The sequence below is a fragment of the Montipora capricornis genome, chromosome 10, assembly GCF_036669925.1.
Source record: "Montipora capricornis isolate CH-2021 chromosome 10, ASM3666992v2, whole genome shotgun sequence".
Classification (NCBI taxonomy): domain Eukaryota; kingdom Metazoa; phylum Cnidaria; class Anthozoa; order Scleractinia; family Acroporidae; genus Montipora; species Montipora capricornis.
Window position 1 is genome coordinate 25,617,343 of NC_090892.1, and position 11,045 is coordinate 25,628,387.

The window sequence follows — 11,045 nt, forward strand, 5'->3', positions numbered from 1 at the left end:
AACGTTGCGTGACTGCGTGACGACCATCTTGGTACTGTTATTCTGTTGTTGTTTTTTTACGAAGTAAACATTACAATGCGATTTGAAGTGTGGAGCTCAGCGAGTCTTCAGTGTCTCTGGCATATGTCCCTTAAGAGCTTTCATAGCTTCCGCAAGTTCCTTAATTTTTTTAATTCTTTTTGCGCCATAAATGAAGGACAGATGCCGGTCATTCGACAGTAGCAGTACAGGTGAATTGAACGACAAAAATTGAAACAACAAATTTGGAAAAGAAAATACTTTCCGACCCCGGCCCCGCGTTTTGGCTACTACCCAAAAATTGAAACAAAAACATTGGGGAAAAAAGGACACCCCGAGCCCGGCCCCGGCCCCGGCCCCGGCCCCACGTTTTGGCTACTACCTAAAAAAAATTATATATTAAGGAAGCTACGGAAGCTACGAAAGCTCTTAGGCACATCTCAGTTTGTTTTTCGAGATTAAGAGAATTTCTGGCAAAAATAATGAAATTAGAGTTTTTGAGGGGAATATATACGCTAACTCCCAGACACATTGAAGACTCGCTGAGCTCTACAAGAACCACATGATATTAATGTTTTCTTTGTAAAAACCTCCGCAATACAATCAATGTTGTGCTTTTTATCTTAAAATTGGATTCGGATCTTGCTAGCCAATTTGTAAACCCTTGACGTTCGAATAGAAATGGCTAGCAAGGTCCTCTGTGAGTCTGACTTTACTACAAACCGTTTGTAGTAAACATTGAAAACAATACGAACTTCAAATTTTGCGAAAACAAGCAAATGAGAACATTGCGTAACTGCGTGATGACTATCGTGGAACTGTGACTCTGTTTTCTTTCGTTTTAATTGCACTGCGGAGAAGTCTTTTACGAAGTAAACATTAAAATGCGGTTTTAAAGTGTGGAGCTCAGCGAATCTTCAGTGTCTCTGGGAGTTAGCGTATATTCCCCACACAAACTCCAATTTCAGCCGGAAATTCTCTTAATTTCGAAAAACAAACTCCAATACTCCGATCCTCGCAAAAAAGCAAGTTCGATTTTAAAATACAAAATTAAAGTCCAAGTGAGAAAAAAAAAACCTAAGATGTCCTTTAAAGGCTTTCATAGCTTCCGTAGGTTCCATAATTTTTTTGAGTAATTTCCACCATAAATGAAGGACAGATGAGGAACATTCGCATACAACAGTACGGGAGAACAACGACAAAACTTCAAACAAAAAAAAGGAAAAAAAGAACAGTTTTGTTGCTTCAGTCAGCTGGGTTCAGTTTGATTTTTCGTTTTAACTGAAGGAGTTCGTGGTTGCTTAGAGAAGACTAATTTCCAGTGGAGCAACAGAACCACTGTGACGTCAAATAAAAAATAAGGAGATAATTGGACATTTCACATTGCGTCACTTGACAGTCCTTAATATAGCGGTGCTGGGAGGCGACAGGGGGGATTAGTAAATAGATCATTAATTTCCTCTTAAACAACCGTTTACTATGAAACTACCAGTTTTTTCGCACTGGCCTGAGGGCAGTTAACGAATTTGCTTGAGTCGCCAAGTTATTTTCTTGACTATTTTTTTTCTTCTTTTTTCATTGAATGTGCGAATAACGTTTCAGCTTACTTCAAGTTACCACTTGATTGTATTCTCTCCTATTGCGTCTAGAACGGCGCAGTCACAGAATATTATAGGCAGGTGGTAGGTGAAAAATGGTAACCACCTTATATTGACAACAATTATTCCAAACTGTTCCTGGTGTTCTTTATTATGAGCAAAACGGCTGCTAAAAGAAGCTAGTCAGTTTCTCTTAACCCATTGTCGAGTAAAATCGCTTGGCGCGTTACATAGAGTACAATCTGTAAGTCTCGTTCTGAGAAGGGAAAGGGTCACAAAAGGAGACAGTTTTTAAGTGGACCTACATGGTGTCAGCCTTGCGATGAAGCTTTATCGCCACATTCATTGGTATCAAATTGTATTTTTTATCCAGTTGCTGCACTCTGTCTCGGGTGAGTCCGATTTCATCTTTAGTTAGTGTTTAAAGCGTAAGTAATTCGCTAACTGGATTTGTGAATTTCTTTTCTTTTTCTTTTGAAAACGTAACGAAAAAAAAGGTAGGTGCAAATGTCGGATTGATTTAAAAGATAATGTTGCGTAGAAACATCTTTTAACTTCCAAGTATTTTATCGTATCAAGACCGTGATGTCGGACGTAATGATTCATGGCGAATTGGAAAAGTTTTCTGAAGAATTTAATTTCTTTTTATAAGAATTATTTCATTTTTAAAAAGTGTTTTTTCCGACTTTCCGTTCACCTAAAAGAATTTGTGTAACTTGTAAATAATTTGTGAAATAGTTTAGTAGAACTTCAACAGTCTGCGAGGTTTCGTTCGTTTCATCCAACAAGACAATGTAGGCAAATTTTCCAAGGATCGAAGTAAAATCGAGTGTGCTAATGACAGAGAACAGAAAGTCTGTCTTCGATAAGTTTAACATAGTTGGCACCCTGTTGGCACATTTGATCTTCTTAATAAAGGCATACACTTTGGGGATTTAGTCCAAAATATGCTAAAAATATGATATAACACATTGTTACGCGGCTTAAGTTGATTGAAATTTGTCGTCGAAAAATTACGCATTGGAACACTTGAGACTTATTATCATGTTATGCTAAGGAAGCAAATGAAAAAGTCATCATTCTCTATGCACAATCTGCTATCCCGCTGCGTTTTAGCATGACCGATGTAACGATGTTGTTACTTACTCTTTGAGCATTTAGAATTCCTCATGTCACAAGTTGATCGGATTCAGAAGTTATTAGATGTATTATTTGATCTAATATATGAAGTATTGCAATCACGTAACTTAGGATATAATATTCATTCAAGTTTCCAGTTCGAATCCACATGCACAATTCTTATGGCAGATGTTGAGCCTTAAAGGTTTAGATGCAATCTACGTGTCCTTTCAGGATCGAATTCACATTACTATGTTTTCAACATAGCAATTCTGGGAACCTTTTCAGACAGAAAAAAAAAAAAGAAAAGTTTTTTTTAGCTTCTTTTTGTAATACGCTGTTTGTAAAACAATAGGAACTTCCAGAAAGCGTAATAGTTTATAATGTAGTGACAGTACTCACACACACTCTGCGGGAACCCAACGACAATATATTTCAAAAGCACTTAAACATAGCATTGATAAACGTATTTTTGCATTTAAACGGCAGATAAAGGCATATTTTTATCCCCTAAAAAATTTTCATCTGTTCGGATTCCCTAGGTGAAAGTGTAGTGATCCGAAAATTATAGGGATCAAAACTTACCTTTTCGAAAATTTCAGCCAGAAAAAAGGCTCCAGAAAATTATAGGTGAACTTTTTAGGGGTAAAAATCCGTTTAAAATGGGCAATTATACCATGTTTTCGATGTTCGAAAATCCTAATTTTACAACAAATGTTCGGAAAATTCTAGATCTCAAATCGTCTTCCGAACAGATATTTTCCGAAAATTGACATCGGGTGCCCCTTGCACACTGTTATCTATTGTAGTCAAATAAGGATGTCGAGTTCCTTTTTGTTATTTTAGTATATTCCTTTTTCACTACTGTTCTGTAATGGTTTCATCCTTTTCTCGCTAGAGATGTTTAGTCCGTGTCACAAAACTGTCATGGCCGAAAGTATTTCACGCGCGAGACTATAATTTAACCTAAAGCAAACAGCACAATGAAACAGTTAAAAAGCAAGATTCCACGATTCATCACTTGGTAGTTGTTTTCAGACATTATTGAAGTTGGATAGTCATAGAGGAGCACTGACTCTAAATGAAGCCACCAATCATCAATCATAGCACTAAGGAAAATGTTAAATGCAGTACATTTTTTATCTATCCTACACTGTGTTTTTATGAGCGGCACATGGTCAAGGTTTTGAACCCATTGAATGATAGATACAGTTCGGTAAGTTTTCAAATGGAAGAAAACCCCGGCCCCTAACCGAGCCATGGAATGTTTTAAAATTTAATAAAGCCTGGTTTCACTAGCGACGCGAGCACAAGCTGAAGAGCGCTTATTTCACCGAGAAAATGGGGTTGACGCAAGCTTAAGCACAAAGCGCAAGCACAAGGATCTTTTTTTTTTTTCCTTTTCGTTGTCCTTGTGCTTATGCTTGCGTTCGCTTGCGCCGCGTGAAAACGAAACGCAGCATTTGCTACGTCTGACCAATTAAAGCACTTGTTCCAGATTCCCCTTGTCTGAGCATTTCATCAAAATGGCGGATGCCGTGGTTGCTTTTGATGCTTTATGTCGACGTTCGTTTTCACTAGCGTAAGCTACTTATGCTTGTGCTAGTGCTTGAGTCGCTTGTTAAAACCAGCCTTAAAAGGTACTTATCGCGATTACCGAAAACTAATCTTTTTTTTAAAACTGCTTTTACCCAAGTAATAATTATCGGCGTTTTTTTTGCAGAGTTAATTGTTACTTAGAGAAGATTTTAATTTCCAGTGGGAAGGGGCATTATTTGAGGCAACAACAACCACTGTGACGTCAAATGAGCAGTAAGGAGATAATTGAACATTTCACGTTGCGTCACTTGACAGCCCTTAATATAGTGGTGTTGGGGGGAGAAGATGGATTAGTAAATAGGTCATTAAATTTCTCTTAAACAACCGTTTACTATGAAAATGCCAGTTTTTTTGCACTGGCCTGAGGGCAGTTAAGCTGTAATTTTCATGGTTATTTTTGAAAGTTAAAACGAATTTGCTTGAGTCGCCAAGTTATACCACTGCTTTTATTTTCTTGACAATTTTTTTCCTTCTCCTTTCATTGCGCGAATAACGTTTCAGGTTCCTTCAACTTACTTGAACGGCGTTAGTGATTCACGTTTGTCGCAGACTTTCCCGCTGTTGAAGTCACACAATATTATAGGCAGGTGGTAGAAGAAAAATATTAACCGTGGGTCGCCTAACCTCTTAGTAGCCAATAAAGCCACAAAAAAATTAAATTGACAACAATTATTCCAAACTGTTCCTGGTGTTCTTTATTGTGAGCAAAAGGGCTGCTGAAATAAGCTAGTCAGTTTCTCTTAACCCATCATTGTCGAGTAAAATCGCTTGGCGCGTTACATAGAGTACAATCTGTAAGTCTCGTTCTGAGAAGGGAAAGGGTCACAAAAGGAGACAGTTTTTAAGTGGACCTACATGGTGTCAGCCTTGCGATGAAGCTTTATCGCCACATTCATTGGTATCAAATTGTATTTTTTATCCAGTTGCTGCACTCTGTCTCGGGTGAGTCCGATTTCATCTTTAGTTAGTGTTTGCAGCATAAGTAATTCGCCAACTGGATTTGTGAATTTCTTTTCTTTTTCTTTTGAAAACGTAACGAGAAAAAAGGTAGGTCCAAATGTCGGATTGATTTAAAAGATAATGTTGCGTAGAAACATCTTTTAACTTCCAAGTATTTTATCGTATCAAGACCGTGATGTCGGACGTAATGATTCATGGCGAATTGGAAAAGTTTTCTGAAGAATTTAATTTCTTTTATAAGAATTATTTCATTTTTAAAAAGTGTTTTTTTCCGACTTTCCGTTCACCTGGAAGAATTTGTGTAACTTGTAAATAATTTGTGAAATAGTCTAGTACAACTTCAACAGTCCGCGAGGCTTTGTTCGTTTCTTCTTACAAGGCAATATACGCAAATTTTCCAAGGATCGAAGTAAAATCGAGTGTGCTAATGACGGGGAACAGAAAGTCTGTCTTCGATAAGTTTAACATAGTTGGCACCCGGTTGGCACATTTTATCTTCCTAATTAAGGCAGAGACGTCGGGGATTTAGTCCAAAATATGCTAAAAATATGATATAACACATTGTTGCGGGGCTTAAATTGATTGAAATTTGTCGTCGCAAAATTACTCATTGGAACACTTGGGACTTAAGATGTTAAGCTGAGGAGAAAATGAAAAGCCCTCATTCTCGATGCACAATCTGCTATCCCGCTGCGTTTTACCATGACCGATGTAACCCTGTTGTTACTTACTCTCGAGCATTCAGAATTCCTCATGTCATAAGTTGATCGGATTCAGAAGTCATTAGATGTATTATGTGATCTAATATATGAAGTATTGCAATCACGTAACTTAGGATATAATGTTGATTCAAGTTTCCAGTCCGAGTCCACATGCACAATTCTTATGGCAGATGTTGAGCCTTAAAGGTTTGGATCCAATCTACATCTCCTGTCAGAATCTAATTCACATTACTATGTTTTCAACATAGCAATTCTGGGAACCTCTAGCTTCTTTTTTTTACGTTACCACTTGATTGTGTTCTCTCCTAGTGAGTCTAGATCGGCGTTAGTGGTCTGTCTCAGACTTCCCCGCTGTTGAAGTCACAGAATATTATAGACAGGTGGTAGGTGAAACATAGCAACCATGCGTTGCCTTACCTTTTAATAGCCAATAGAGCCACAAACAAATTAAATTGACAATAATTATTTTAAACCGTTCATGGTGCCCTTTATTATGAGCAAGACGGCCGCCAACAGAAGCTGGTTTTCTCTTTCCGCAGTGCTTGACCAGGGTCTGGAAGAGGTAGTCTGGATCTCGAACCACGGGTTTATTTTCCCTACATTCACCAATGACGAAACGTTTTTGGCGGGAATTCGCGTATGACGTAGTTGAATAGACAATTGATCAAATCTATTTAACAATTATTCCATGAGCGTGAGTTTTATGTATGGTGGTAAATAGCGAACGAGGCACGTAGCGCTACTTCCAGAGAGACAGGATATTGTCTCCGTTTTTACAAAACGACCGACGCAATCAGTTTCAATATAAGGTCGTTACGGTATATGAGCTGCTAACCGAGATTGAGAGAGCCAATCAGAAGGCTAGAAATGCAATATCCGAGCTCGAAATTTTATAATTATGACCATACGGCTTTCTTGGTGATGACTTTACTTCTACACATGACTACAGCCTACAGGGAAGAGATGGTATTATTTGACCCCGTGATGAGAGGGAGATAAAAAGTATGCATGGTGGTCAAATCGACGATCTTTGCTCTTGGTTTGACTGCAATAAAGTATACGTTACATAAAAATGACAGAAGATCTATTTCGAACCATCTTGACAGACAAATTACATGTATTAGTGCAGGGTTGTCTGATGTTCACGACATCGTAACAGCAGATATCTCGATTCACGCGCTACAACTTTAAAGGATCACGCGTCACGGTTAATATATTACTCACGAATCACGGCTGTATTCCTTTAGTTTTCCCGATTCAGGCTCTGTTTTTGGGTCAATTCACGGATTCACGCGAAACCCCTTCAGACCCTGAGCAAAATTTCTTGCATGAAGAAATGACAGACCTGCAATAATAATCAATAAGCCGCTTACAGCGTACATCTTTGATATTGGACATCCATGTTATGGTCAATTGACAACTGTCAAGTCAAGGTATCCGCTGACCAGAGTCGCGTGACAATATTGAGGGCAAAGGAGGCTCGAAAGGGTTTTTCTTTGCTATAGTGTTTGTGAAATGATGAACGATACCAAAGAAGGATATTTCATAGTGTAGGCAATCTATAAGTATCTTTGCAACTCTATTGTTGGGTAATTCTCTATGGGTACTTATGGCGTCGTATCGGTTACCACGGCAACACGCCAGGTCCACAAAAAGGCCCTCTAATTTTATCTTAAAAACTAAGTCGGTGACCTACCGTTTTGATGTCTTTGTTGGAAATCTCCCTAAAGTCTTTAACTTCGTAGAGAGTATGACAAAAAATTAGCTAGTAGAAATTATTTAAATAAGATACATCGAAAAATGCGTTTTATAGTTTACAGAAAATTGTACTACTACTTTCCTCGAAACTTCTTTATTAGAAGTGTCATCGTGAATGATACGTGCATTGAAAATAATCAATTTTTTTCCGCTTCGCCTGATTTTACGCCGTATTTTTACCTCCGGTGTGTTGCGCGCGCTACTTTTGATAGAAATTTGATTCATTCAGCTGACACGTGTTTTTAGCTATGGCCTGCGTCGGTAACGCGATCGTGCGCAGCAAAACCATTTCCATCTAAGATTTTGATTGATACCATCTCATTTCCGGCGGAGCAACAGAGCTAGAAACTTTTAACCAATCACAGTCAATCAGTTCTCAACTTGCTAATCTCTGATGCTCGGTCTTGCGAATTTCAGCACTGCAAGTACATGTTGCCAAAGACAATAGCATTGTTGGCGATGTCATTTTTCGCGCGCTTTTCTGTGACTCTACGCCACTCCACGGCCATACTACGTCAACTAAGGCTATTAACAGTCGACGCTTTTCGTGTTCAGGTGCAAAACGGTTTGGAAAATATTTTTACTGCATTTTTCGATGGTTTTAATCAAAAAAGATGATTCTCAATATTCGGATTCCGATCGGAAGTTTATTTGGCACTCTAATTTTTAAAGAAAAATGTACGACCAAGATGGTATTTGGTGACCTACTCAGTAAAGTTGTAAACTTCCTACGTAAGGGGATATTTCTATTATTTTTCCACCTCTTCTTGTTTAACTCGTTTTGGATTGTTTCGTTGGTTTCCTTTACTTGATAGCTTTTCGTCAAGGCTAAAGAAAAAGTATGGCTAGTAAAAATACATTACCGGTACTTTTTTAAAAATTATTAACGTATCCAGTACGTATGCAAGAAGCTAATGTTAGTGAATGAGGGTTAGTTATGCTTGTTAAGCATTTTTTTCTGATTCCTCGTATAAATCTTGGCTCGCCAATGAGCAGAAGGGAGATCCAGAATTTAAAGAAGATGAAAACATACCACCAAAGTTATTTTGAAGGTAGCACTGGTTGTCCGATAGGTAACTGATGGCTAAAACATGTCTGTACATTGTATTTTCTTGCAGCTAAACCAAGGGTAATTATTCCTTTACGAGTGGTTCGAACCGTCTCGGAGCATTACGTGTGGTGCTTATCTGAAGGGACTTCTCCGATCAACATATCATTGATAAACTCGTCTACAACTTTGGCTTTCGGGAATGGAACAGTGTGGGGCAAAATAAACCAAGATGGTAACTATAGTTGCATCGCTACCAATGACGTTGGCACTGATTCAAAGACGTTTTACGTTTCTCTTATTGGTGAGTAACATGCAGTGCGTGAAATATGCCTGTGAGCATATATATACAGCACTAACAAAAGTCTATAGCCAATCCCTAGAACAGGGCATTGTTCCGGATTTATTGAAGCTGTCAAAAGTAACACTGATCGATAAAGGCGTCGATACTACAGACGTAACAAACTTCAGCCCAATCTCGACTCTCTCTGCTTTTATACAAATTTTTGAAAAGCTTGTATACAAGCAACGGGTAAGTTATATAGAGCGAAGTCGACTGAACAGGCAATTGTTGAGATCACAGATATCCTAAAGAATGGGATTGACAATAACCTAGAAACCTGTGGGCCTTTGTATATTTCTCGAAAGCGTTTGACACCGTAAATCACGTTGTTCTTTCAAAGAAAATGGAAACGTATGCGATCAGAGGACTACCTTTGCAGTGGCTCACAAATTAATTGACAAACAGGCAACAGTGCGTTTCAGTGTAGCTGGCACAGAATCGGGAAGCACTAGATAACATAGACCTAAACCTGGTGAGCCATCGATATGTCAGCGGAGTCTTGAAAAATGATCACTTCGTTTTCGCTCGCTCCTCGCTGGCTCGCTTCTGATCGATCGCGGCGAGGATTTTTTCAGTCATAAAAAATAGACCGTTCATTTTCGAGTGGTTACAGTAATTTTCTTCATGTCATAAATTATCCCAGGTTGGGTCCTGTTGTTAGCGAATCGATTTTCAGTCTTTCAACTTGCAGCTAACAAATTTTCGGCGTTCTTCCCACTGTCGGAACGGATCCTGTAACGGGTATAAAGAAAATTAAAGAAAAAAAAAAGGGAGAAGTATTAAAAGTTCCACTTTGTGAGCAGCATATATGGCTACCAGGTTTAGGTCGATGTTATCTAGTGCTTTCCCACAGAATCATCTAGGCAAACTATGGTTTGTGGTGTTCCTCAGGGTAATTCGCTTGGGCCCTTGCTGTTCCTCATATTCCTAATTGCTCTCAAAAATATTGCTTTAGAATTTTTGCAGATGACACTAATATTTTTGCTTCATCTTCCAATGCCATCCAACTGGAAACTTTAATTAACCAAGAGCTTTTAAACGTGAAGGTCGTGGAATGGTGTGATATATATAAATTGTCCATAAATTTTAAGATAACAAACTACATGATAAATCTGCTAAGGAGAAAAGGGCTAAAACATCATGGTCAAATTGCCTGACAAAGAGGGTTCTGAATATACTTTGGAAGAGAAAAAATTGCATTAAATATCTCGGAGTTTGAATTGCTGACACAATCTCATGGAGATACCATATATTTCATGTATCCTCGAGAATATCTGCCTCAAGCTAAGGCACTATTTTCCATTAAAACTACTTAGACTACTTTATTATAACTTGATATCTATCATATGCTGTACTTGCTTGGAGTTGCGCTCGTGCATCAGTCTTACCTCAAGAAAAAGTTCAAGTTACACAAAACCATATTAACCGCGTGATGCTCTATGCTACTCTTTATGGCTAAAATACAGATAGTGTCCTTCCGTTACTTTAATGATTAGACCTACTCACATCACAGAACATTTTTACACCACATATACTTCAGTTCGCCCACCAGTCGCATAAAAAGCGATTCCCCTCCTTCTTCGATCACTACTTTCGTTACGCCAGTGATGTTCACACATGTAACACTATTCGTTGACATACCAGTGGTAGAACGGTGGGTTGTAGGGTGGAACAATGTCGGATTCCAGTTCAGTCAGGAAAATATTTGCGAAGACTGGAGATAGGGGGTTGCACTCCCACCTTCGCAAAAGTCAACGGAAAAAAACTCCGACGAGTTTACATCGATTATTCAGATGCACGGACAAACATTATTTCTCATTATGGCACTGGAGCTTACAAACTTCTACATCGTATAGCATCGAAATCGCTTTAAACAGAAA

General features: G+C 38.4%; 1 protein-coding gene across 1 annotated transcript in view; it reads left to right on the forward strand.

Annotated features, from left to right (window-relative positions):
* The first annotated feature begins 5,160 nt into the window (after window positions 1-5,160).
* Window positions 5,161-11,045, forward strand: part of LOC138019651 (uncharacterized) — an 8,348-nt gene continuing 2,463 nt past the window's right edge. Inside the window, exons 1-2 of the mRNA XM_068866509.1 lie at window positions 5,161-5,276; window positions 8,893-9,126. Of these exons, the coding sequence (XP_068722610.1) occupies window positions 5,207-5,276; window positions 8,893-9,126 (304 nt within the window). The 5' untranslated portion in view covers window positions 5,161-5,206. The remainder of the gene's footprint in view (window positions 5,277-8,892; window positions 9,127-11,045) is intronic.